Source organism: Leptonychotes weddellii, chromosome 4, assembly GCF_054177405.1.
Source record: "Leptonychotes weddellii isolate Sample4059 chromosome 4, ASM5417740v2, whole genome shotgun sequence".
NCBI classification, from domain to species: Eukaryota; Metazoa; Chordata; class Mammalia; order Carnivora; family Phocidae; genus Leptonychotes; species Leptonychotes weddellii.
This window is the reverse complement of record NC_138372.1, coordinates 25,572,192-25,599,657: the sequence shown is the minus strand read 5'-3', so window position 1 is coordinate 25,599,657 and position 27,466 is coordinate 25,572,192. Positions and strand designations below refer to the sequence as shown.

The following is a 27,466-nucleotide window of genomic DNA, read 5'->3' as shown; positions in this document are numbered from 1 at the left end:
TTTCTCTGGAAGGGGACCCATGAGGATGATGTGAGGGTGGGGCACATCCTCCCTGTGCCTCAGTTGGGGGGGTGGAGGGGTGGAGGACGGGAGGGTCTGTCCTAGGAGGTTTGTCTTTGCTCACCCCTCTAGCGAGCCTGAGGCAGCTTCCACATTTTCCGGGTCTGCCTGTCACGCTGCTTCCTTTGCTCCCCCGGCCCTGGGTGGCAGCAGTGGATGTTCAGGAAGGGAAACAGCCTTGCTCCCACTTCCCCTGCCGGCATCTTTTCCCTCTCCCGGCCCGTCTGCTCCCATCCTTCTGTCAGCCTACATCTTGGAGCAGTTCCCAAGCCATTCGCTTGCGCTGAATCCTGAGTGGGGCGGGTGGGGTCAGGCTGAGCCCACTCATTGTCTGTGCCGCAGCTGCTCCCCACAAACTGTCGTCTAGACCATGCCTGTGCGGAGGCGTCCGGGCGGCGTCTACACAGATACGATGGAGCCTCCGTGGTGCTCTCCAGGGAACCAGGAAGACAGGGGGGCTTAGTGCTACAGGGAGGACAGCAAAGAGGCCAGAAGGGATGTGAAACCAGCTTAGCTCCCAGGGCAGGGGCAGCTCCCACACAGGTCTGCTGACCCAGGGAGAGCCATCTCCCGCTGGAGGGAAGGCGTGGGCCAGGAGCTGGGGGTGCAGTGGTTTCATACGCACACACACACACGTATTTTTTTTTTCCTTGTGGAATTTTTAGTGGTGGGGAAAGACATTAAGCATACAAACACACAAATACATAATCACAACATATGGAAAGTGCTATGAATAGAAATTCCACGATAGAGTAACTGGGACCCAGTGGTGGGGGAGATAGCAGGGAAGGCTTTTCTGAGGAGGTGATATTTAAATTGAGAGGGATGCAGAGAAGTTAGCCAGGCAAAGAGCAGGAACACTGTTGCGGACACATTACTGCCCAGCTTTTTAAGATTTTTCTAGAAGCAGTTTCATTCTTCCGTGCTTTTGTATGGATGACTTAGAATCTGTTTCTACCATAAGCCTCTTTGGCAGAAGTCATGGCCGAGCCTGACTAGCTTCTGCTCCATCTGGGGACTGTCACGGCCTACTGAGTTATGTGGTCCTAGTTACTCTCAGAATGAAATCATGGGTCTGCTCCTCAGTGGCACAGCTCTGAAAACAAATTGGGGCTTGATGGGAGGCAAGCCTGGTAGATTGGACTAGAGGTGTGCCAGGCTGTCTCTCCTGCTTTCCATTTCACTGCTGGAGTCAGTCTCCTGGGGTCTGAAATAAGGGCCAAAAAGGCAGCATATGAAGACTTAAGCTAACTAGTGAATATGCACCTGTCTCAGAGTAGAAAGGGGCAGCCTTCCAGGAATAACAGCCAAACAAACTAAAGGAAAAGAGAACTATTTAACTACGTAAACATTTAAACTTTTTTTTTTTTAAGATTTTATTTATTTGTCAGTGAGAGAGAGAGTGTGTGAGCACTCAAGCACAAGCAGGGGAAGGGGCAAGCAGGGAGAAGCAGGCTCCCAGGACCCTGGGATCATGACCTGAGCCAAAGGCAGACACTTAACCAACTGAGCCACCCCAGGCGCCCTTATTCTTACCAGGGAGACTGTATAGATATTTCAAGTGACGCTACAGGATACTGTCATGTAGGGATGTTAATGATTTTTTTTTTTACAGCTTTCCTGAGATATATTTCACCTACCATAAAATTTACCCTCATCATGTATTTTAGGTGGGAGAAAAGGAAGCTTACAAAATGGTACCACAGTGTGGTCCAAATGTTGGTAATAATGAAAACTAGAAGCGTGCTCACGTGAGCATACAGGAAAGTCTGCTCGAATGTTAACAGTGACTACATCTGGATGCTGAGATTATGGGTACCTTGTGTTCTTATTTTTGCATATCTGTATTTTCTAATGTTTCTGCAGGGAACGCTAATTACTTCTGTATGAAGAAAAAAATTATGGAAGTTTAGGGTTCAGTGTCCCCAAGCCTTTCATGGAAGGATAAAGCCTGCACTACTAACTTGGCCATCAGGTCCCCCAGATCTGGCCCTTGTCCCTCCCTCTGGGTCGCCTCTCGCCACCCCTTGCTTCATGCTGTACGCTCCAGCAACACAAACTCCTTGGAGCTTGTTGCTTCTGTGCCATTTCTTACCCGTGTGGGTTTGCTCACTTGGGTCCCTCTGCCTGTCATGACCTTGCCCCTTACCCGGCCCATTCCAGTATCACCTCCACAGGGAAGTTTTCCCTGAGCTACCTGAGGGCCAAGGGCCCCTCCACAGGGCCGGGCAGCCGGCCTTCCCTGGGCATCCCTGTGGCCCTCTGCCCTCCCTCCTTGCCCCATGTCCAGGACACTGCCTCCCCGAGCTGTTAACTGTAAGCAGCCAAAAGGAGCCACTCTCTTGTCTTATTTAATCCACATCCAGAGGTTATGTTCTAGAATCTGGCACCTGTGTCCATCTTTCATCTTAACCCTAGAGGAGGCAGGGATTTCCAGGTGGAGCCAGGCGCTCAGTGACCTCCATCAGGGCCCTTTCACTGGCCCTTAAATGCACAGTATATGCTTTTCGTAAAAGTAATTAAAGAAAAAATTGAAAATAGGACAAAGAGAAGAGAAAGTAGATCCCCCCCCATTGATAACTCTGGGTGTTCTTCCATAAGAGAGGACCTAAGAGTCGGGAGTTTGAGAGAGGAGATCCCCTGGGCAGCCATCCTCACAGTTGGTGGGCCTGGGAGGCCCCCAGCCGCCCTCCCCACCGTGCCCCAGAGATCAGATCAGTGGGGGTGCAGGGGGACCCAGGATTCAGTACCTCAGGCCACTCGGCTGCAGGTGTTTGGGGGAAAGGCCTCACTTTGGGAACAGTCGCTTCCAGGCCATCTCCCCTCTCTGTCTCTGGGGTGGTCTCTTGGGGACCCCAGTTTGCATCTGCACAAAGCCAGTGCCATCCTCTCTGCATTTGACTGGCACCTTTGAGACGGGCTGGCTGCCCCCTCCATAGCCAGCGTGGGTGGCCTGGAAGGACATCCCCCGTGAGCCCCTGATTAATGCCAAGGAAAGGAGCTGTGGCTCTTTGTCACTGGGAACCTTCGATGCTCCTCCGGGAGGGGGAGGAGGTGGCGGCAGCAGCTGTGTGACGCATCCCCAAGTCAGAGACTTGCAGGCTCCGTTCGCGTGAGGAAACTCGCTGACTTGCTCAGTGAGAAGGGCTCTTCTCTGTCTTGTCTAGAGCTGAGAATGAAGCGGAGAGCATCGGACAGAGGAGCTGGGGAAACGTCATCCAGGGCGAAGGCTCTAGGAGGTGGCATTTCTGGAAATAATGCAAAGAGAGCTGGACCATTCATCCTGGGTAAGCCTCTGCCCGCCGGGTGGGCTGGGCTGCGGGGGGCAGGGGTGCGGGCGCAGGCGCAGTCCGATGGGCAGCCGTGCAGGGCGGAGTGCCACACCCACCACAGTGCACCGTGCGGGGGCCCCAGCCTCGGGGCTCTAAGTACAGCCCCTTTGTGCCAGTGGAAGATCCAGAGCCTTAGGTCACAGGTCACGCTGTACCCGAGTTGTCATTTTTGTTGTAGCCTCGCCAGCCTTCGATCAGCTCCAGCTGAGAGCTAGACTGTCTCTTCCCCCAGAGCACCCCATTTGCCCCCCAGCCCATGGCACACACAGGCGCACACAAGCTGCATCAGAACCCAAGGCCCATCATCCAAGGCATTTCTTTGACCATTCTTGGAGGGCACAATTCATTCCACAGGGCATCTGGTATAGCCCTCCAGATTTCTTGTAAAATTGGCACAGAAGCCCTGCGGAATTAGGTGTGCCCGGTGGCCCAGAAGAGCAGCAGGGCCTTTCTGCGTGACGTTGGAGACCCAACAAATCGGGGTTGCTGTGCTCAGGGTTGCAGGGGTGAAGTGGGCTCTGAGGACACCGGAGACTGGTTATGAGTTTTGCTTTGGGGCGGCGTCTCGGACTTCTGGGCACAGGGACAGCTCCAGCCCCAGCCGTTGGGCAGATAGTTCCCGGCGCCTACCGTTTGCCAGGCCTGGGCTGTGTGCTAGGGGCGCAGCAGTGAACGGGACAGACAAGTTCCGGCCCTCACAGAGCTTAACATTCTAGTTGGAAAAAGAAACAGAGTAAACAACGCACAAGATCATCAGCAGGGCGGTAAGTGCCTTGAAGGAAGTAAACAAGACGATGTGAGGGTGGGACGGGTTACAGGGAGTGTGTACAAGGAAGGTTCCACATGAGGAAGTGATATTTGGGCTGACTCCCAAGGAGGAGAAGGATCCAGCCATGTGAAACGCAGGGGGAGAGCATTCCAGATGGAAGAAACAGCAAATGCAAAGGCCCAGAGGCAGGAAAGGGCTAAACAAGTTAGTACTTAAGAGCCCAGTGTAGCTGGAATATTGGCGAGGGGGTGGGGGATCATAATCAGTGAGGTGGGCAGGAACCAAACCACACAAGGCCTCAGAAGCCAAAAAAGTTTCGACTGTGTTGAGGGCAGTGACGCTGTGACCTTGTGTGACTTCCGCTCTGAACGCTCAGGCGGGATGCCGGCAAGGGACAGCGAGCAGTGTCCACCTCCGGGAGTACAGAAGTTTCCCAAACCTGGGCTCCGACGGGGTCCAGGCGGCCACCTCAGACGACCGGGGGGGCTCCCAAAGCTATAGTTCCTCAGCCCGGAGGTGCTGATTCAGAGGCTCCAGGTTGCCGCTGGGATCTCTGCTTTTACCACTCGCTCCTCGGAGGTTCCATGACACCCCCACTGTTGAAAACCCCTCCCTTTGCAAGCCGGGCCTGTAAAAGCCAGGTGTACCTCAGGCGCGTGCGCACATGCTTCTCCATTGTTGGAGGGGAGACTGAGAACCCTCCACCAGAAGACTTGGGGGGGAGGTCACTCCGTGGCTGTGAACTGTGGGAAGACCACGTGGTGCCACGAGAGCGGGGCTCGGAAAAGTAAGCCCGGGGCTCTGTGTGCCGTAGGTCCCCGTCTGGGCAATTCCCCGGTGCCAAGCATTGTGCAGTGTTTGGCGAGGAAAGACGGCACCGATGACTTCTATCAGCTGAAGGTGAGTGAGGCGCCCAGGGCGGGGTTGGCTCGGGCCCCAGGGGCTGGCCGGCCAGCCTGCTCTCCCCTCCTCGCCACCTTCACACCCACACCACCTGCGAACAAGACTAGCACCGTTTCTTCCCGGGAGGCAGCCGGGCTCACGCAGCCTCGCTCTGAACAGGCCTGCGCTCAGAGCAGGAATCACACTGCCGTCACGTTAAGAAAAACCTCGAACGTCACACGTGCCTGTGGGAGTGTGCGTGCAGGTGTTGCGGGCCCGACCGCGAGCCCCGTGCTCTTCCTGCTCGCGTCATTCTGCTTTGTAAAGTAAGGTTTCTTTTTTGGGTTTTTGGTCTTTTTGTGTGTGTGCCTTCCTAAAGATCCTTACCCTTGAGGAGAGGGGGGACCAAGGAATAGAAAGCCAAGAGGAGAGGCAAGGCAAGATGCTGTTACACACCGAGTACTCTCTGCTCTCCCTCCTCCACACGCAGGACGGCGTGGTTCACCACCATGGGCTCTTCCAGGTGAGTGGCAGAGGGGGCTGCCTGTCCCCCCCCCCCAACCCCCTACCCCTGGCTGGCTCCTGGGGCTGGCCCCTGCTGGGGCCACAGCCGTACTTGGAGCAGCTCGCCCACGCGACTGCCTGGGAGCCCTGCATGCTGGGTGCGCCAGGACTTCCTGGGGGGGCTGGGCTGGCGGTCAGGCTCTGGCCACACCAGCTGCTGCAGCCCCCCTGCAGTGAGGCTCGCTGCCCAGCGGGAGCGCCCCTTTCTTTGGAGAGCCGCTCTTCCGAGAAGGGAGGAAAGCATGAAGTCATTTAAAGACGCCTGGGCTCTTTCCTGTTGTGTCGTGTCAGGATGGGCCAGGCCAGGGTGGAAGGGGGGCAACGAGGAGGGATGAGCGTTGTGGGCCACCTGTGGATCCCACAGTTGGTGTTAGTACTGACAGTCCTTTTGCCTGCCCAGGCATCCCAGTTAGTTGAGCAAGTATCCTCGGGGGTTCCAGGTCTCTTAGGGAATGTACTAATGAGTAACTTGTACCCTGAAAAGAGCCCTCCTCGGGGCCAAACCGAAATTGTGTCTCCAGAAATGAGGAAGGCCTGGTTCAGGACGCTCAGGAGGCCTCCTGCTCAGGCCCCCAGCAGAGCTTCTGCAGGGCCCTCGGCTAGACAAGCTGGCCAGGGCCACTCTTGCCCGATGGACCCGGCACTTGAGAGGCAGTGTGGGGGCAGGGAGCCACAGAGGTTTGGGAGCCGGCGGCCCTGGAGTCAGGTTGTGTGACCTCGGGCAAGTCACTTCCCGTCCCTACACTTCAGGTTCCTCATCTGTAAAATGGAGGTAGTGATGGACACCTGCCCCACGAGGTGGTCGGGAAGGTGAGCGGGCGTGTGTGCAGCCTGAGCGGTCCCTGCACATGCTCATCGCGTTACTTCCTTGTCAGCTTGAGTTCTTGGGCTAGATAAAGGGAAGATGCCCCCCCACCCCCCGCACACCCCACCAAGGTCTTTATTCTTAGATATGTGATTAGAAACAACTCTGAAAATCAGCATTTCCCTTCCACATGAAACCAAACCGAGGGTAATCATGAGTCTTCAGTGCTTCATCTCTGACAGCTGCCAGAGCTTGGCCCTGCTTTGTATCCTCTTGGATAATAGAAGCTGGGTGATTAGAAGCATTTCTAGAGTCACCTGTGTGCCAGACACCGCTGGGCGTCTGGGGAAGAGAGAATGAGACGTGTGGTCACGCTCCGAAGGAGAAACGTGGCTCTTCAGTCCCCAGGAGTTCCCCGGAGGCAAGCGTCGGTCTGCTGGGGCTGACACTGAGCATCTCCCCAAGCTGGCTCATCGGTAGAGCACGCAGCTCTTGATTTCGGGGTTGTAAGTTCAGGCCCCACGCTGCTTGTAGAGATTACTTTAAAAAAGAAAGAAAGAAAAAGAAATGTCTTTTCCGCAAGGAAAACGGGCCCAGCACTTAACACCGCGCGCTGGTAGCAGGACCCACCTCCTGAGCACTGGCATGGGTTCCCGTAGTCTCTGGACAACCTGGGAGGGAGGGTGCCGGCTCCCTTTGACAGATGAGGGACCGGAGACTTGGAGAAGTGAGGTGAACTGCCCCACGTCCCACAGCTGGAATGAGCAGGAGCTGGGGCCTGAACCCTGCCTTACCCACTGTTCCGTGGCTGCCCAGGAGTTCGGCTCCCATGTGAAAGCAGTTGTCTTGGACACACAGAACGCCTCACTTCTACTATCTCGGACCTTGGCCATGGCTGGAACCTCTGGGAGTGCCGCGGAGTGGGGATGCCCCAGGGCCCCGGCTCTGCTGCCCGTACCCTGGACCCAGAGGTCCCTTTGGCATTACAAATGCTCAGCCCTGATCCGAACCCTTTGCATTGGGATCGGAGCACGAAGCTTTAACGTCAGCCCCTGGTCCAGGCTGCCACCCCCGCACATGTGCAGCTCGTTCCAGGCTTTGGCGTTGGTGTATGTCTCCAGCTGCAGAGGAGACTCCCCGACCCCCGGCCCTGGACCTGCGGGCCCACACCAAGCCCTGGTCCGCCCCCTTGCCTCCCAGGACCGCACCTGTGAAATTGTCGAGGACACAGAATCCAGCCGAATGATTAAGAAGATGAAGAAGCGCATCTGCCTTGTCCTCGACTGCCTCTGTGCGCACGACTTCAGCGACAAGACCGCCGACCTGATCAACCTGCAGCACTACGTCATCAAGGAGAAGAGGCTCAGCGAGCGGGAGACCGTGGTCATCTTTTACGACGTGGTGCGTGTGGTGGAAGCCCTGCACCAGGTGAGGCCCTGCCCCCCCCCACCCCCGCCCAATCCCTCCTCCTCTAGCTGGCCCGTCCTGGGCTTCCAGTGACCGAGAAGCCTCCAGGCTCCACTGCCACAGAAGGCCACCCTTCTCACCGCTGCTCCGTGGAAGCAGCTCTGGGTGGTCTGCAGGTGTGCTCTGCAGCTGGAACGTCCAGAAGGAAAGTGGCTAGATGACCTGTGTAGCCAGCGAGGCACAGGGCTGCAGGCCTCAGCCCAAGTGCCTGGGAGGCGCTGCCCGGGCCGCCCAGCAGAGCCCAGTGGAGTGGCTCCCCGTCTTCGAGAGGCTAGCCTGTAGTCTCCCAGCGGAGGTGACGACGGTGGGATGCCCCTCGGGCAGCCACAGCCTGTCTCTCCGCTTTCCCTAGGGTTGGGGCGTCAGGCCCCCCGAGGTGCGGCGAGGAGAGCCTGGGTCTCTTCCAGGCACGCAGCTTCTGCAGGCTGAGCCTGCACTGCTTGGTCACCAGAACCGTGAGCGTTCACCTCTGACCGCAGATCCGGGCAGGTGCTAGTGGTTTTCTCGGCGGGGTGTTTGCTGGAGGCGGAGAGAGGAGTGGTTTTCCCCGTTGGCTGCCGCTCTGAGGGGAGAAAGCTGGGGAAACCGCCCCAGTAGGGCAGAGACTGCCTGGGTTCACATATTACCCTATCCCTACCCATAGCTGATGAGGCCTTAGAACGGTCCTGATCTGTCTGTGCTGACAAATCAAGGCAGGAGCCCAAAGAGACATGTCGTAGGGACTTTTTCCTGCCTCCCCAAACCCCTGAAGAGCCCACATCTTACAGGCTGGGCCCAGCCCTGGCTCTGTCCTTCATGGTCCAAGCCATGTGCCTATTGCTTTTCCAGAAAAACATTGTGCACAGAGACCTGAAGCTTGGGAACATGGTGCTCAATAAGAGGTAAGATCCTCCTCTGTCGGGATGTGACCTTGCGGCTGCCATGGGCTACGTGGTTCAGCTACCCAGTGCCTTCCAGTGCCCCCTGTTTCCGACTCACAGCAGCCCGCTTCCGCAGGAGAATCCCAGGGACTGGAGGATGGGATGCCTGCTTCTGCCTTTTGCCACGTGGGAATATGGTGCTTGCTTAGAAGGAGGGGAGTCTTAGGGGCCCCTGGGTGGCTCCGTCGGTTGAGCGTCCAACTCTTGATCTCGGCTCAGGTCTTGATCTCAGGGTTGTGAGTTCAGGCTCCACATTCGGTTCCATGCTGGGCATGGAGCCTGCCTAAAAAAAAAAAAAAGAAAAAGAAGAAGGGGAGTCTTAAAGGCCACAGGCCACAGAAAGGGAGCTCTGGGAAGGATTCCAGAGATCCTCCTTGGACCATTCATTTGTGTGTATCTAGTGGGTGCTCAGTAAATGACTATAAAAAATGGAGAAATGAGTGAAGGAATGACAGGTGAGCAAAATGAGTTCTCGTCATAGGTCGGATTCCCAGGAAACAGACTCTGAGATGTGTGTGCAGAAGGTTTACTAAGAAGTGCTCTCGGGATAAAGGGCGGGATTGGGAGGGAGAAGCAGAGCTGTGGTACAGTCACAACGGGCCTCAGCCTGGAAAACTCGAGAGCCAGGGGCCCTTCAGATACCCCAAATTGAGGCAAGGGGGCTCATGGCCCTGGACACCCACTGCGACCAGCCTCAGAACGCGGGCTGTGCCCAGGGCAGGGCGGGCTAGCTGTGGCCAGGGCAGCTTCCTTTGGCTGAGGGGGCTTCCCGGAAAAGGACGCAGCTATGGATGGTCAGAAGCCGTCGCTCTCAGCAGCAGGGAGAAAGTGCCTCGATCTCAGAGGGGGTCTGGGCGGCTCACCCTAGCCCCCTCGGTCCATCAGTGGCAGAGGGAGATCACACGAGGCCCCGGCCACAGGTGGAGGGGCCCCAGCCTTATAGGGGCCCAGGACCGCTGGCAGGCACCACCACGGCCGTAGACGTGCAGGGCTGGGAAGGGCCCGCTGCCTCCCTTGCTGTCCACGGGGAGAGCCAGCCCCTTGCCACCCCCTCACCCTTGCCACCCCCTCACTGCCAGGTGCTGAAGTGGGTCTGGGGGCTCGCAGATGGCGGGCACCGGTCTCACGGCAGAAGCGGTGTGGTGGTGACTTGTTCCCTCATGTGGCCGCCCACTCAGGAGGGGGCCCGCTGTCCCTGTGAAGTGGCCAGAGCCACAGTGGGCACAAGAGAAGCTGCAGGGAGATAGGCCCCTGGGGACCAGACCCCCCGACACCATGGGGAGGTCACCGCCCTTCTGCCACCTCCAGCCGGCACCAGGGCCACAGATGGACCATCTCCCAGAGCCACCGTGCGATGGGGCGCCGACCAGAAAACACTGGCTGGGGGCCCGGGGAGGAGGGCAGAGACTCTGGCCATCTGAGTCGGTTCCCTGAAGGATGAGTAACGATTTGCCAGCTGGAGAAAGTGAGGCCATGAAAACCTGACCCTGTCACGCTCCACAGGGAGGAGAGAAGGAAGCTGAAGTTCCGGGGCTGCTGGAACCCTTGATGGGCCGAGTGAGGGAGCTGGGGAAGCTCGGGGGTCAGACCTGGCCCGTAGCCCGGCGCTGCCTCTTCATTCCGCTCGAGACCACGGGAGTTCGTTTGATTACGTGTTGGTTGATGGGTTCATCGGCGTATTGAGAGGCTGCTGTGCTAGCAAGCCCTGCTCGGAGCTTCCGTTTCCTCCTCTTGGAGGTGATTAAACCTCCCTGCAGAGACTGGCCTGGGACGCGGCACCGCCTCACGCCTCACGGGGCTGGGCCCGTCGTAAGCGCCCCGCGTGCCGGCAGGCCTGCGGCTCGCTTCCCGGGGGGACGGGGCCTGCTGGGGGTTGGGCGGCTGGCGCGGGCCGGCCGTGAGCCTGGGCCAGGGGCTCAGGTGCTAGAGAACCCGGACCCCGCCAGCCCTGAGGGCGCGCCGTCTTATTTGGACCCGCGGCCCCGGCCTTCTGTGGGACGTTGGCCCAGTACCATCCTGCTCTGGACGGCAGGCTCACTGCTCACACACAGGGGGCGTGGTTTTTGACCACGTAAGTGCATCTGGCTGCGGAGCCCACGTCCTCTGCGGCCTTCCCTGCAGCCCCGCGCTGGCTCTGACTGAGCTAACTGAGCAGCCCGAGGGCGCTTGTGGGAGCGCGCACTGGGCCCCTGCGCCGCCGACCACGGAAGTCCCCCGACCCCCAGGCCGCCGCGCTCCCGGGAATAGAGTCGGGAAGTGTGGCTCCTCTCGGGTACCAGCAGTGGAGCTGTAGCGGCTCCGCGTGTGCGCCTGTGTGCAGCTCCGTGCGTGTGCGTGTGCGCCCGGTGTTTTCCTCGGGTTGAGGAGCACCAGTACCTGTCTCACTCCCTGTGTCTTTTTTTTAATTTAATTTTTTTTTTTTAAAGATTTTATTTATTTGACAGAGAGAGACATAGCGAGAGAGGGAACACAAGCGGGGGAGTGGGAGAGGGAGAAGCAGGCTTCCCGCTGAGCAGCGAGCCCGATGCGGGGCTCGATCCCAGGACCCTGGGATCACGACCTGAGCCGAAGGCAGACGCTTGATGCCTGAGCCACCCAGGCACCCTGAGAGAGAGAATCTTAAGCAGGCTCCATGCCTAGTGCAGAGCCCAACACGAGGCTTGATCTCACCACCCTGAGATCATGACCTGAGCCGAAATCAAGAGTCAGACACTTAACTGACTGAGCCCCCCCAGGCGCCCCTCACTCCCTGTGTCTTGGCTGCATTGCCTCTCATCTGATGATGCCCTTTTTGGGGTCTTGGGGCAGACGGGGGTCCTGGCCGCCCCTCACTTGACTCGTGCTCTGGCAGCAGCGCAGGGGGCCCGAGCGCGAGGGCCGCACCCTGCCCCGTGCGCATCTGCAGGCACACCCCTGCCTTCTCGCTCGCACCCCTGCAGAGTTCGAAGGCCGACCTGGAGGAGCTCCAGCTCCCGCCTGCCCGCCAGGCCGGGGCCCTGACTCTGAGCCGGAGGCTCCTCTGTTGCTCACAGAACGGAGCGGCCTCAGGGGAGGAAACAGGGAGAAGTGTTTGCGAGGCGGCTACCATGACGAGTTCACCCTGCCTGGGAGAAAAGGCAAGGGTGGAAACCTGAAATACCCTTTTGGGGTTATATGAGGTCTGCTGTGGGTTCTTTCTCCTTCCTCCTTTCTTTTTGGATAAGCAAGTTGCACACCAAGTTCCTAGAAAAGGAGAAAAACGCTGGTAGCCCAAAGGGCCGTAACTAAAGAGTGACTCACGCAGAGCTGCCCCCCTTCACCCCCACCGCACTTGCCCCCTGCCGCCAGGACGAGCCTGGGGGGTCCGGGGCTCCCAAGGGTCTGGGCGCCACCCATCGCCTCGGGTGGTAGTGGCAGGGCCGGGGAGCGTGGCCAGGCTTCGGGAGGGCTCGGAGCTGACCGTGTGGTTTCCTGTGGGCCAGCCTCCAGGACCCTCGGCGCCGCGGGCCGGCTCGGCCCCGCCGCGCAGCCACACGCGGTGTCCTTGCGCCCCCCCGGCCCAGGCCCAGGCCCAGAGGGCAGCGAGGCTGGCGGCTTGGCTGGCGGGAGGCCCAGCCCGCGCTGGCCTGCTCGGTCCGGGGCCTGTGGCCGCAGCGTGGCTCCCCTCGCCTGCCGCCTCAGATGGGCTCTTTGCTGGGGTGTCCCATCACTAGCCAGCCATGCCCGCCGTCTGAGGAGGAGAGGGTCATCCGAGCTAGCTGTTAGCAGTCCGTTACTAGTTGCCAGGCCCCCGGCTCTGTGTCTTCCCGGAGGTTGTCTTGTCACATCCTCACACGGCCCTCACACAGCTAATATTCTCCATTTGGCAGATGAGGAAACAGGTTTAATTAGAGATTAAATGAGGTACCCACGGTCCTGCAGCCAAGGGAACGGCCGAGCTGGGCCTGGGGCCCGGGCATCCCAACTCCCGAGCCCCCCAGACCCTGCCCTGAGCGGTCCCCTCCCAGTGTCTCGAGCCTCAGGGAGCCCCTGCAGGATACACTGCCCACTGCGGCAGCTGGCTGAGGTGGGGGGACGGACCGTGGGCCTTCTGCTCTGTGGGGGCCTTGCAGATGCACAGTCCCACATCCAGGGCAGTGACGTGGGCAGCCCAGAGCTGGAGCAATCCACTTCCCGACACCGTGTCCTTCGCCAGACCCTTTGCCTGCACTCTCCAGCCCTGGCTGCCCTGGGGACCGCCAGGCAGATTGCTGTGGCATCTGACAGGGCAGGCCTGTGTGCAGAGTGAGAGTCGAGGTTTCCATTTGGAATGCAGAGGACAGACTAACCTTTGTTTTGTACCAAGCCCTTTGCCAGCAGAATTCCCCGAGATAGCCGAAGGGCTCGCCGAGCCTGTTGGTCACAGCTCCTGGGGAATTCCGTGCTCAGCCCCACACACCCTGTATCTCTGAGCCGACCCCCTCTTCACCCTGGAGACTCGGCCAGTGAGAGGCGGCGGAGGCCCCTCACAGGGCTGCCCTTCCTGCCGTCCTCCGGCTTCTCTGCCCAGCCAGGTGACACACAGTCGGGCAGGTGACCCCTGCCCCGTGTGGGCGGAGAGGTGCCCTTCCTCACTGGCCCTCCCCGACGGGGCCTCTTGGAGGGGCTGCCCACCGCCACCGCCCAGGTGTGGAGTAAGGCATCCTCCCTGGGCCTCTTCCTTCTGTGTACATTGTGAGCTTCATAAAAGGATCTGAGCCCTAAGCTGCTCTCGCCCATGACTCTCAGACCGGGGAGTCTGGGGTCTTCTAGGTCCAAGGAGAGTCTGAAGTCCAAGACAAGGGCTGAGTTAGCTTTGATGGAATTGAAGGGAAATTGAGGGGCTGGGCAGTGCCCAGGGACACGTAGGTACCAACTGGTGGCCGTCCAGAGTGCAGGCTCTGGGGTCAAGCAGACTCAGGCTTGTTTCCTGCTCACTAGCCCCATGACCCTGAGCAGATCCCTTCGTTTTTCTGTACCTAAACTGCATCACCTGTGAGGGGCGAATGCAGACAGTCCACATCTGACCCACAAGCCAGGGCCTGCACCTGCTAAGTGCTCTGTAAGCATTCGTTTTTAGTACTGTCTGGGATGCTGATTGACAATGACCAGGGTGAGACCAAAGGGATCGGTCAGGGGGACAAAAGTGGCCCCCATGGGTGGACTCCAGAGCCCTGCTGACCTTCCTTTTCATTGTGTGTAAATGAGGGAGCCGAACTAGAGCTCCAGTCATTCCAAATGTCCATGTTCCGTGAGGTGGTTTTGGGAAGTCTCCGCAAGTCCTTCTGAGTGCTAAGCTGTGGCCCCGAGGCTCAGCCCGGACAGCAGGTTCCGGGGAGCCCCTCTGCAGCACTCACTGGGTCAGAGTGACTCAGTGCCTCTGATCCCAGGTGCCAAGGGGACAGCTCAGCAGCCGCGATGGCACTGTTCATGCAGCCACGGGGAAGGCGGTGGGGGTCCGGGGAGCAGGAAGGGATGTGGGTGTGAGTCCTTTGCTCCCTGGGCGAGACGGGCGGGGGGGCAGCTGGGTGCCCGCGGGTACAACACGACGTTTGTTCATTCTCTGCCCCCCTGCTCCCAGGACGCATCGGATAACCATCACCAACTTCTGCCTCGGGAAGCATCTCGTGAGCGAGGGGGACCTGCTGAAGGACCAGAGGGGGAGCCCTGCCTACATCAGCCCAGACGTGCTCAGCGGTACGTGCGGCGAGCCAGACAGCGGGCCCCAAGGGCTCCACATCGCCGGGCCCCACAGTGGCTCATACCTTCAGCAGAGCGTGTGTGTGTCCAGGGGGGAAGCCTGGGCTAGGTGCTGGGGCTTCAGCGGTGGTCCAGACCAGTACTGTGTTCAAAACCTGGGGTCTTCTGGGGGAGGAAGATGGTAATCCTCACTCTGGTGCAGGGTTAATGACTCTCTGAGATTATTTCTGAGTGTGAACAATGGGCACTTGAAGGACTTTCCTGAGGAAGTGACATTTGAGCTGTGATTGCAAAGACAGATAAGGACTCGGGGTGTGACTGGGAGGAGGCAGCAGCTGTGGCTGGGGCTCAGGCAGGGGGCCTGGTTCAAGGGGAGGCAGGCCAGAGGGGTAGGCAGCGGCCAGACCAGCAAGGCCCGAGGGAAGTTCCCTGGAGAACATCATCCCGCCTTTCAAGTGCAAAAGGAAGCCATGAGCAGGTCTTCAAGACCTCTCTCCCTTTGTTCTGTTCCTTCATTAATTCCTTCCTTCCCGCCTCCCTCCCTTCCTTCCTTCCATCTCCCCTCCCTCCCCCCGCCCAAATTTTCCAAGGGCCTGTAGAAGGCCCCGTTCTAGACACTTCAGATACAACAGTGAACAGGCACACAGATCTCCCTGCTTCCGTGAACGCTGAGCTGACTTTCTAGTGGGGATGAAACAGCCAGCACACAAAAAAGCCAGTTATGTACCAATTAGCCGCTGATCCTATTGCTAAGTACCAGGCACTGTGCTGAGCACATGACCTGCATCACCTGCTTAAGACCCCACAGCTGCCCTGTGAGGTAAAGACTCCAAGTCCCTTTGTTACAGCTAAGAGTAAATCTGAGAACTGAGACTCACGCCTCAGGCAGCCTCCTGCCCAAGCCCATGTTCCCCGGGATGCTTTCTTTCCTTTCCCTGTGTCCTTTGCCAAATTGGGTCTTTCCTTGGGGAACCAAGGGCTTCAGGTCTGCTCCCATCCTTTCCACACGGAGGTTCCAGGATGCCTCTGGGGCCACCATCCCCAGGCCAGCACACTCACCGAAGCATTACCACATGTTGGAGTCACCGTGGCCTCTGCTAGAGGGAGCCAGGTGGTAGGGCTGCGCCCCAACTCCCCAGGGACCAGCCCAGCCTGGACACCCTCCACGAGATTCCTCAAAGCACCAGGCTCCTCCCTCAGCGCAGCCTAAGAGCTGGGGCCTGTGACTGTGCGCGCTGGGGCTGGAAGGGCTGGCTGTGGTCAGGCCGCCTCCGCCATGCCAGGCCAGGGGGCCTCCCCGCGCACGCACTTCCTTCAGCTGCCCGGGGCCTCTCCCTGGCTCTTCCAGCTTCATGTGGGTCTTAGAGGACGAAACAGAGGAACGCACTGCTTCAGAGAGAGTCCTAGACCCGGAGACCCGAGATCCGGCTCTCGTTCTGGCCTTCAGCCCCCTTCTCTGAGCCCCAGTCCCCTCCTGGGTCAAAATCGGACACACTGCTGCCTCCGCACATGGTTAAGAGGTTGAAGCAGGATGATGACTGCAAGTCCCGCCTTGCGGGCTCTGAGTCGAGGCCTGTCACTTCGTTGGTTCTGCGTTCCAAGCACAGCCTCAGGCATCGGGCCCAGAGCTGTGAAAAGGCAAACCGGACCTTGTCCGCGTAGAGTTATAGTCTGGTCAATAACTGTCACCTTGGAAAAGTTACTGACTTCTCTGGGCCTCGAGTTTCACATCTATAAAACAGGGATGATAATAGCCCCCGCTTCATAAGGTCCGTGGGATTAAAGAAGGCCTTTAACCTGCTGTCTGGCTAATTAACATTAGCTGGCATCATCATTACAGAAAGGAAGGCTTGAAGTTCAGTCCCCTCGGAAGCCAAAGCTCAGGGCAAGGTCACCTGCCCAGGCAGAGCTCCCGGGGGAGCTTGTCTGCTGGAGGGGGCTGTTCAGCTCCCATCCAGGCCAGGGCAGAAGTCCTGGGGCTCAGGCTGAGGGAGCCCACACCGCCTGCAGCCACAGCAGCTAAGAGTCGTGGCACGGTGAACTCTGGGGATGACCCCACATGGCAGAGCACGGTCCAGGAGAACGGGGTTGCCCTGGGGCTGACCATGGGGTTGACCATGGGGTCTGCTGCACAAGGCCATCCACACTGCTCTTTGGCCTCGGGGATTGGAAAGGGGCCAGGGTGACACAGCCTTAGAGAAAGCTTAGCAGAGGCTCATCTCCACAAAGTCGCCTACTGTACCGGCCAGGGCAAAAAGCAGCTCACTCCCCCAAGCAGCCCTGTGAGGTCAGCGTCCTGGCCCCACTTCACAGATGAAGTAATAGCCTAGGTCAGGGACGCCCGTGGTACCTTCTGGAGGCACAGGCCAAGGCCTGTAAGGATACTTCCTTGCACATGTGCAGTACACACCCACCTGGTTAAGCTGCTTGACCTTCAGTGGCCCTGGAGAGCCTTCCAGAACCAGTATCTCCTACCCCAAAGGCATTTGTCGCCACCAAGGCGGCTTCAGGACCCATAGGAGGGATCCTGGTTGTCCCAGGAGAGGACACTGAGGTGCCCGGCGGCATCTCTTCCACACCCAAGGGGGGGCTGAGTCACGTTCCAGGATCTGGGCTGCTGCTGAGTCTGCTGTCCCAGGGACTGGGCGGGTGGGGAACTTTGCCAGGCTTGAGGTGTTGTACTGCTTGCCGGTGGGAGGTGGTAGATAATGGCTTGCCCTGAGAGCGGGAGGAGCCGGCTTTCTCCAGGCAACTGTGTGGTGGTGGACGGGTGACATCCCTGTGCCTCATTTTGGAAGAGGAGAGAAAATAATTCATGGAGTTTGGTGGACACGGAAGGAGAGGAGAGCATTTCTTCCAATGCCATCACAGTGTGGCGCTCGCTTAAATGCTCGCTCCCTTCTGCAGAGAAGGGAACAGCACAGAGTTCACTTAAATGGATATTCATTTCTCTAGCAAATACTGGAGTCCTGCTGGGCACCGGGGCTCAGCGCCAAGCAGAGGGCGCCTGCATCCGAGAACTTACCTTCTCGCGGGGGAGACGGGAAGTAAACAGGGGAGGGGATCCTCGCAGACAGGGCGAAGCGCTCTGGGGCGAGGGGATAGGGACTGGGGCAGGGGTGGCCGAGCGGCCCAGAGCCGGTTAGCTCTTGGTTCCACACACACGCTCCTGGCCGCCTGCTCTGGGAGCTGCTGGGCTGGGTGCCGGGGCCGTAGACCCAGGCCCAGGCCCAGCCCCAAGAGCTTGCCGTCTGGCAGAGCGGGGCCAGTATGCCGGTGGGTGGCCTGCACAAGGCCAAGTGTGGTCCCTTCTCCGAGGTGGTCACTCCGAGGTGGGGCATCATCCTGGGAGGCAGTGCGGGGCTCCCGTGGTAGGATTTCAGGCACGGGGCTGGTAAGCTGAGGGAGGCCCGGGGCCTCGCCCTTCTCCGGGCCTGGGCTGAGCGTGCGCGTGTCTGTGTGCCCCACAGGCCGGCCGTACCGGGGCAAGCCGAGCGACATGTGGGCCCTGGGCGTGGTGCTCTTCACCATGCTTTACGGCCAGTTCCCCTTCTACGACAGCATCCCGCAGGAGCTCTTCCGCAAGATCAAGGCCGCGGAGTACACCATCCCTGAGTGAGTCCCACTCCCTGGGGAGGGGCGGGAACAACCGAGTGGCGGGTTGGAGGGAGCCAGCAGCCCCGGGCCCGCCTGAGCCCTCTCCCTCTGCCGCATCAGGGATGGGCGCGTCTCCGAGAACACCGTGTGTCTCATCCGGAAGCTGCTGGTCCTCGACCCCCAGCAGCGCCTCGCTGCCGCCGACGTCCTGGAGGCCCTCAGTGCCATCATTGCGTCCTGGTAAGTGGGCAGGTGCCGGGCTGGGCGGAAGTCTGCGGTCTGCCCGTGCTCAGGCCCTGCCCATCCCACCCAGGATAGTGGCCTGAGGCTGGGCCTGTTTCTTTGCCGGACAGAGTCCGTTTTCCAGGTTTTCCCCACGGTGAGATGGGAAGGGTGCCCCCAGAACTCAGGGTCGAGCGTCCCCCGCGTGCCAGTTGATGCCAGCCATAGGACTGGCCTCAATTACCTCACTGACTTTCCACCGCAGCCTGTGCGGTAGACATGTGCCCCATTATCGGATGAGAAAACTGAGGCTTGGGAGACAGAGTCATTCATGTCGAGAGGGGGCTGAGCTGGGACCCAGCCCGGTCTGTTGAGTCCAGCCGAGTCTTAGAGCCGTGGGGCTCCGGCTGGCGAGGCCCGGGGAGCCAGCCTGACTCGTCTGCCTCCCCACAGGCAGTCCTTGTCATCGCTGAGTGGGCCTTTGCAAGTGGTTCCTGACATCGACGACCAGATGAGCAATGCAGACAGCTCCCAGGAGGTGAGTTGGGAAGGTCAGAGCAGTCGTCACCCAGTCCCAAGGGACCACAGTCCAGGGATGGCAGGCTGCAAGGCGCCCTCGGTCTGAGTGGCCTGGGGCCTGCCTTGCCTCCTGGCAGCCCCGTAGCCTGCAAGAGGGCTGTGGGGCAGTGGAGGCGGGGGCCCAGCCTGGCCCTCTCTCCGCTTCCTCTTCCTGCCCGAGCCCTGGCTCTGCCCTGCGCTGACTCACTGGGTCTCTCTCAGCCTCTCTGCTCTTCCTTTTCCAGATGATTCATTTTCGCCCAGTTTTCTCTCATTTCCTGCTCCCTGCACTGGAGAAAGTGCTGGGCCTGGCGTGGGGGCAGACCTGGGCGCCCGGCAGCAGCTGCCAGGCGGTCTTAGGGTGCCCCCTGGAGGGCAGGGCTTGGCCAGCAGAGCCGTGGGACAGATGCCCAGAGGACCTTCCCTCCCTGCTCCTGCCCCTCCTCCCCCTGCCCCAGAGCGCCACAGCCAATGCCGGGCACGTGGGAGAGCCTCCTGGCCCTTGACAAGAGAGCTGGCAGGCCCTCCCTCACCTAGATGCCACCCGCAGTGCATCTGTCCGTCCGCACCACAGGCCCGTGTGGCCGTATTCTCCTCTGTTCACAAAAGGAAACTGAGGTTCAGAGAGGTGCAGTGATTTTTCCAGTCACACAGCTCAGACCCCAAGTCTGAGTGCAGAGCCCTGCTGTCCCCCGTGATGATCAGCACAGGGACCTGCCCCTTCAGTGTGCTGCCCTCTGCCTGGGCTGCACCAGACCCACCCAGGTGCTGAGCACACTGGCCCCCCGACCCCCGGGGCTCTCGAGAACAGCTCTGAGGGGAGATTACTGCCCCTCTTCACAGCTCAGGAAGCTAAGGCTTCCAAGGTCATGCGACCTCCCCCAAGGTCAGTGGGTTAGTTAGCTGGAGATCCGCTCAGATCCCAGGCCTGGGCTTCAGCTGGAGCGACCCCTGGGCCAGGCTGCAGGCGAGGTCCAGGCTGGCGGGAGGGCTTCGGGGATCCACCCTGTGGGCCCCCCCGGGAGGGCGGCCTCTGGAGCCAGGTCACCTAACACTGGTTCCCTGCTCTTCTCTCTGACCCCCCTCTCTCCCCCTCTCTCCCCTCCTCTCTCTCCTCCTCTCTCCCTCTCTCCCCCCCTCTCCCTCCCTCCCTCTCTCCCTCTCTCTCTCTCTGCCTGTCTCTGGCTTTGCCCGAAGGCCAAGGTGACAGAGGAGTGCTCCCAGTACGAGTTCGAGAACTACATGCGGCAGCAGCTGCTGCTGGCCGAGGAGAAGAGCTCCGTACACGAGGCCCGGAGCTGGGCGCCCAAGCGGCAGTTCGGCAGCGTGCCCCCCGTGCGGCGGCTGGGCCACGACGCGCAGCCCATGAACCCCCTGGACGCGGCCATCCTGGCGCAGCGCTACCTGCGCAAGTAGCCCCCTGGCCCGGGTGCCGGCCCCACCCGCCACCTCTCCCCAGCCCCCAGCCAGCGGCCCGAAGCCCCCCGCGCCCCCCACCGGCTGCGACAACGGGGACGGGGCCGGGACAGCGCAGGTCACACATGGGGTCAGCAGAAGTACCACAAAGCTACCTTGGGAATGATCGCTTGATTGTTTGGTTTTTTAATCTGAGAAGCCTAGATAACTAATCTGCTTTTAATCATGACGTTTTAATCTACCTCTGGCTCTTTAACCATGCTGTCTCTGGACTGAGTGAGGGAGGAGGAGGGGGCCCGCCCGCCCAGGGCAGCGCCCCCGCCCCCCAGACAGATAAGCTGAACCCGCAGCTCGCTGCTGGCTCCCAAAATGAACGCCCACCCCCCACGGCCCTCCCAGGCCCCGTCCCAGGCTGTGTCTGTCCCTCCCCTTCTGACCCCAGGCCCCTCAGTCCAAGCTTTGGAAAACTTCACCTCATCGTAAGCAGAATTCAAATATATTTATTTTTGTACTGAAACCAACTTCTCTCCCATCTCTAGGTGGCTCGGCCCGTGGCCACTCCCTGCCCCCACCCCCACTGACCTGGCTGGACAGCAGGGAGCCCACCGCCCACAGATGGGCCCCCTCCTCGCCCCCAGCCTCAGAAGCCCCTTCTTGCCGGCCCCTCCACCTCCAACCCACCAGTCCCTCCTGTTTCTGGTGATGGGGAGGCCTTTCTAGACTTGGTTCTCTTTCTCCCATCTCAGTAGCTTCTCTGAGGTGCTGTACCCTCGCATTAACCCTGGTTTCTTTCTGCACCCCGCACCGTGGTACCGAGGTGACGTTGACACAGATGTGAAAGGGGTGCCTGGTGGGCGGGCGGGGAGGGGAGCGCTGGGCCGACCGTGAACAGGTGGGCCCTGCTCGCACGCCCTCTTGTTGCTCCCCGCACCCCTCTGTGTTCACAGAATGGTGGGGGCATCTCCCCTCCCGTTCTTGCCTCATAATGGATGTGGGGTCTCTCCCAGCAGACCCTGGCCAGGGCCCTTCATCGGGGCTGTGGGGCTCGCGGGGAGAGCTGTAGGGACTGGGGGGGGGGGTATGCCTGGCTTGAGAACAGCCCTGCTGCCCTTTTTGAGCCGAGATTTTGAAGTGGATGCCCGTCTTGCCAGAAACACTGTTCTCACCAGAATGCCCTTCCCTCCCACTCTCCCTCACTGGACTTGGCCTTGCCCGGTGCCAAGCAAAGACTCTTCCTCTGGCCTATCCCCCCAGGCCCCCCTGGAAAGGCTGAGTGTTCCCCTCCAGGCAGCCCTGGGCCTTGAGGCCCTTCCTGTTCTTGCTCCCCAGTGGGGAGGTGACCGAGGCCTGTGTGACCTTGTTTCCCAGAGTGTGAGCTGCCCCCTCCCCAAAAGCTGACTCACTGTGAGTGACTTGGGCAAGTTCCCAAACCTCCTTGTGCCTCAGTTTCCCCATCTGGAAAAAATGGGGCCACCTCTTGCCAGCAGTAGCAGGGCCGCCCATGCCCCTTCCTCCCCATGCCCCCATCCCAGCACTTGGGCGCCTCATGCCTCTGCCTCAGTGGGTCTGCGGGAGCCCGCCTGAGCCCAGCACTTACTCCCCCTGAGCACCAAGCTCTGCCTCCATCAGCGGCCAGCCGCTGAGAGCCAGGGTGTTGTGCTGCGGGGGCGGGGGATGTCCTCTTTTCTATATTTATTTCAAAAAGAAGTCTCCCAAGGGAGTAGAAATGCAGTCTGGCCTAGGGCTCCCAGCCCCTGTGACTGTCCTCCCGGGAGGGTCTCAGTCGAGACCCTCTGGGCCTGCTTGCCACAGGGGGGCTTTCTCCTCCTTTTCAAAGCAATACGCTCGGGGGTCTGCAGAGCCTTATCAGACAGGCTGGGCCCTCCAAGGTCGGCCCCTGCGTCTGATTACGTTTGTGGCAAAGCAAATGAGAGGAGGTTGGGCCTGCCCTCCCTGGGTGTCACACACTGAGAGGTCCTGTTGTAAAGAAACAGAAAAAGTCACAAAAAAGTTTGTATAAAGACATATTTTTGTACTACATGGGGACTTTTCCTGCATGTCAGCAATAAAACTTCCTGACCTGGAGCCCGTGTGGCCTGTACGTCTGCCGTTCTTGTCGTCCTCCCCGTGTCCCTGTCCCTCATGCCCCAGCCAGGCAGGGCAGGCTTCCTGCAGCTCTCGGCTCTGCCCCCCTCGCACAGCCCCCCGCCCCGCAGCCGCTTGGTGGAGGAGGGGACAGAACTACCCCGCATTCTCCTGACCCATTAGTGCACCACCCCCACCCCCGCCCCGGAGTGCCCCCGGGGGACCTCCCTGCTCGGCTAGCTCAGCCCCCGCCCTGTGCCGGCAGGAGGCGTCCCAGGGCGGCTGCGGCTGGCCCAGTATCAATCCTCTCTCCCTGCCAAACCCCCATCTGGGGTCGGGGGGGGGGGGGTCCCGGCCAGAGACTGTCCATGTGCCCCCACGCCCATCCAGGGCCGCTGGGGTGAGAAGGGCCAGGCAGGCCTTTTCCTGCACTGGCCTCCCCCATCGCTCCCCTCCATAGGCAGCCAAAGGGCTTCCTTCCTTCCTTTCTTTGTTCCTTCCTTTGCCTAAATTTAGACGTTGCGGCTCGAGCACCGGAGTGTGCCCCTGACGGTAGGTCGGCCCCCCCAGCACCCCACGGCGCCCCGACAGACCCACTCACGGGAGTGGGAGCCCACACACGGCCCCAGGTCATAGAAGGAGCCGAGCCCACGCCCGGAGCCCCTTCGCAGCAAGTGTGCAGACGGCGGGCTGTGCGGGTTCTCCAGAGCCGCCCCGGCCCCTCGCCCCGACCTGCACACCACCTCCCCGGCCACTCCCGCCTACACACACTTAGCGCGCTTCATCCGAGCCATCGGGGGTGCGCGGCTGGAGGCGCCCCGGCTCTGCCAGCTGCAGCGCCTGGTCTCGTCCCCACGTCCGCCTCCTTCCCGTCCCCCCCACCCGATCAGCCTCCGTTCCACGCCACATGCACGGGTCAGCCTTACCGGCCACCAACACCCAAGACCGCCGCGTGCGGGAAGGGCCCCGGCCTTGCCTACTCGCCTGTCCACACCTGGGACGGGCTGGGCACGCAGCTCGCACGCCAGAACTCGGTCTCTCAACCTCAACGTGTCAGATGGCTCTTCGGTTTTTATTGTGAGCCCCAGAAGCCACGGAAGTGGAAAGTAGCACAAAGGTTGGGGGGGGGGGGGGTGGGATCAACAGCCTCCTGTGCTCCTGAGAAGTCAAACAGGAACGGAGAAGTTTCCACCCATTTGAGCCACCTCCGGGGCCCCAGCGGCCTCAGGACTGGAGCTGCCCAGCTCTCTGAAGTGGGGAAGGGAGGAAATGGAGGCTCAGTGGCCGAGTTGATCAGGCCAAGCTTGCCTTGACTTCTTGCCCACCCCCCACCCCCTCCCACCCAACGTCCAACCCCCTGCTAATCCTGTCACCGGCCAGGCAGAATCTGACCCCTGCGACCACCCTGTCTGAGCCCCCTCTTGCTTCCTGGCCTCCCTGCTCCCACCCTTCCTCTACAACCGCCCAGGGGCCACATGGCAGCCAGAATGAGCATTTTTACAAGCCCGGTTTTGTCCCTCTCCAGCTTAGCACCTCTGATGGCTTCTGTCCCAGGCAGGATAACATCCAGAGGTCTGTCTGTGGCTTGGAAAGCTCCACAAACAGCTCTGCACCTGGCCTCCTCTCTAACTTGTGGGCCCCTCAACCCGCCTCCGTCCCTGTGCCAGCCACACTGGCCTCCTTGCTGATCCCGAAAGAGCCAGCCGGCTTCCACCTCAAGGCCTTTGCCTGGGCTATTATTTCTGGAAGGCTCTTTCCCCAGATAATTTGCATGGCTGCCTCCCTGACTTCCCTCTGCTCAAAATGTCACCTCAGAGAGGCTGTCCTGAACACCTGGCCTTCTCTAACCCCTTAAGGTTTCCTCTTTATGTTTCTTCATTGTGCTTCCCACAGCCTGGTATGATATCATATGTCCGATTATTGCTTATATCTGCCTTCCCTTCTCAGATGCTGAGCTCCATGAGGGCAGGCCTCTTTTCTGTGTGTCCATGGGAGGAGGGGGGGGGCCTCAGAATTATAGGGTGCTGCTGGCATTTAGAGGGTGGGGCCAGGGACAGCCCCACAAGGAAGGCAGATTCTACATCCTGCACAACATGAGTGAAAATGTTTACAATGACCAGAGCCAAGAATCTAACTCCCTTTTATACATAAACACAAAGGACTGGTGGACACATAACATACACTGAACCTTCGGGGAATGCAACTACTGTGCAAAGTGGAGGGAATCTGTACCTTGTGTTGCTCAAAACTGTACCAAGAGCGCTTCACCGTTTCCGACCCTGTCATGACCGCAGTGTCCCAGCGCCAGTCTGCAGAGCTGTCACGTTCCCAGCGAGTGACCACGTCACAACTATCATTACCTTTTATTTCTTTATACTTTTAATTAGATGCAGAGGTGGGTATATTAGCCACAAATTTCACTTCAGGAGCATAAAAGGATCAATACAGAGTATCACGAAGAGGCAGCTTTGGGTCTGACTAGGTGGGGAACCATGACCTAGAACCAGCCCGTGGAAGACTGGTTGGGAGCCAGGCCCCAGCCCTTACAGCCATGTGACCACACATACATGCTTCACCTGAGCCTCACTTCCCTCCTCGTTAGATGGGAGTCCCACTATGACCCGCACAGGGTGACTGGGAGAGCTGAAGATGAAGGGCACATAGCAGTTAGCCAACCAAGTACCAGGTGCCAAGAGGGCACTCAATATCCACAACTCTTATGGTTCATTCTGCACATTTCACTGGGGCCTCTTCCCAGCGGCGGTCCCAGGGGCTGAGAGGCATTCAGAGGACTGGGCAGGTCTAAGGAGGCCATGAGTGGGTCACCTTCTTCCCTCCATCTAAGACCTAGCCAGCCCCTGAACCCCTCGGTGGGAAGGCCCCAGTGTCAGGAACAGACCCCCAGCTTGGCCACTGAGGAAGGGAGCAGAGCTGGGTTTTGCATTGGGCCCTGAATATTCCAGCCCCCCTGACAACCCTCCCAGAGGCTCTGGGTCCCTCAGCCCCCTGACCTCCCACCAAGACCTGTCTTAACTTCTTTCATTAAAAAAGACCTGTCTTGGGGCACCTGGGTGACTCAGTCGTTAGGCATCTGCTTTCGGCTCAGGTCATGATCCCAGGGTCCTGGGATCGAGCCCCGCATCGGGCTCCCTGTTCAGCGGGGAGCCTGCTCCTCCCTCTCCCTCTGCTGCTTCCCCTGCTTGTGCTCTCTCTCTCTGTCAAATAAATAAAAGTATTTTTAAAAAATAAAAAACTAAAAATTTAGACCTGACTTTCCTGAGTTTCATCTTAGGATCACTCTCTGTGCCTCCCAAGGTGACAAAGCTCTAGTCCCACAAGCCGACAGGAGAGCAGAGAGGCAGCCAACCAGTGGGCAGGTCAGTCACAGGCCGGCAGACAGGGAGGAAATCAGCAGGTGGAGAGATGGGATGCAAGCCAGGCAGGCGAGTGATGGGTATGCCGAGATCCCAGCCAGCACGACCGGAAAGCAGGTGGCTGGGAATGCCTACAGACTGGCTGGCGGGCAGAGCGGGCAGAGCGAGGCAGGCAGGAAAGCAGATCGGCAGGTCGGCAGGAGGGCCTGGTGGCCATGGGGCCCGCCCACCTGGGCCAGAGGCACAGCCCCCAGGGCCTCCAGGAGTAGCCCTCAGCCTCTTTGGAACCCTCCAGGGCAGGGCTACTCCTCCTCCCACCCAGCCTAGCATCCCCCTAGGCGAAGGCAACACTCTGGTGTGTCCCTGTCTCTGAAGGGACCAGTAAGCATCTCAACCCCCCAGTCTGCTCAGCAGGGCTGAGTCACATCTGACTCTCTCCCAGCACACACGTCACCCACCAAGGCACGGACACCTGTGTCAGCAGGTTAGCAATACCCAGAGGCCCGCATAGCACGGCAACAGCTTGACACAAACCGATCCCAAACCTTGCGTGCTCTCACGAATGCAGAGGCGTGCGCGTGGCCCCTCAGGAAGGCCCAGGTGGGCGCCATACCGCCCGAGGCACAACATCCTCAAGACCCAAGGTGGGTCAGAGCACGGCAGCCGCATGGGTGGAAGGCATTCAGTGAATCCATGCGCCCACGGAAACCCACTGATACCACAGCCTGTGGTTAGATTCCGGCCTCCCGTTCAGCCTCATCCCACCCGGCTCTGACTCCTCCCCCACGATCTCCCGACTCCTCCCCCAGGAGACCCCTCAAGGTTGCACAGCCCGAGCTCGGGCTTCAGCGGCTTCTCGTCCCTCCCGGCTCCAAGGCCGATCTCACCCACTCCCGGGGAGTTCCATCCACCTTCTGTGTCCAGGACTCCCAAACCCATGTCCAGCCCAGACTCCTCCCGGGGTCCCCCGCCTGACACCTCCCCCGGGGTATCTAATGCGCATCTCAAAGGAAAGTCCGACCCCCCAGACCTGCACCCCACATACGCTTCCCTCAGGGGCTCGGGCCCAGCGTCCAGCGGCGGCCCTGCGTCCTTCCCTCACAGCCACAGGCAAGGCCGGAATCGCTGACCCCGCCTCACCTGCTCCGCGGCACTTCCGGGACCAAGGCCTGGGCGCGGCCCGCGCGGCCCCGGCCCTCCCCGCCCCCCGCTCCCGCCCCGCCGCCGCCTGCTACCGCCAGTCCCCACCCGGGTCTCTCCAAAGTGCGTCAGGAACCAGGACGCCACGCCCCCGGCCCCCCAGCCTCTCAGGGCTCCCCACCGCACGGACAGTAACGTCGGAGCTCCCCCGCGGGCCCCCCCACGCCCCTCCCGTGCACCCGGGAGAGAGGCGCCCCACGGCAGGATGCGGTGTCACCTCCCGCGCCCCCTTGAGAGCGGCCTGCAAGTGTGCTCCATCACCGTCTGCGTCTCAGCAGCGCCGACGCTACCTTCTTCACGGCCTGCCTCTCGGCCCTGGAGTCGGCTCCACGAGGGCAGAGGCCTGTGTCTGTCCTGTTTCCCGCCGGAGCCCCCATTCCCGGGAGGTAGCATTTGAGGACCGGCCGCCGTAGGGATTCACACGCAGCGGTGGCCGCCCGCACACAAATGCCCCAGCAGATACCACACGAAAGTAGACACACAAAAATACAGAAAGAGGCAGAAATGCCTCCACGCGC

The 27,466-nt window shown here is 60.1% G+C and overlaps 1 protein-coding gene and 1 long non-coding RNA gene across 2 annotated transcripts; one reads left to right on the top strand and one right to left on the bottom strand.

The window, feature by feature from the left end:
* The first annotated feature begins 1,734 nt into the window (after positions 1–1,734).
* Positions 1,735–22,374, top strand: STK40 (serine/threonine kinase 40). Its single transcript, XM_006736540.3, has 11 exons — positions 1,735–1,875; positions 3,228–3,347; positions 4,976–5,061; positions 5,423–5,566; positions 7,613–7,840; positions 8,708–8,760; positions 14,378–14,493; positions 17,967–18,111; positions 18,214–18,333; positions 18,769–18,853; positions 20,071–22,374. The coding sequence occupies exons 1-11, from the start codon at positions 1,872–1,874 to the stop codon at positions 20,287–20,289; spliced, it is 1,320 nt and encodes a 439-aa protein (XP_006736603.1). The 5' UTR covers positions 1,735–1,871; the 3' UTR covers positions 20,290–22,374.
* Positions 5,561–26,911, bottom strand: LOC145721238 (uncharacterized). The gene is made up of 3 exons (XR_014144800.1): positions 26,794–26,911; positions 7,043–9,082; positions 5,561–6,952 (listed from the first exon to the last, which is right to left on the bottom strand). It is a non-coding gene; the product is annotated as an uncharacterized LOC145721238 (long non-coding RNA).
* Positions 26,912–27,466: the final 555 nt, after the last annotated feature.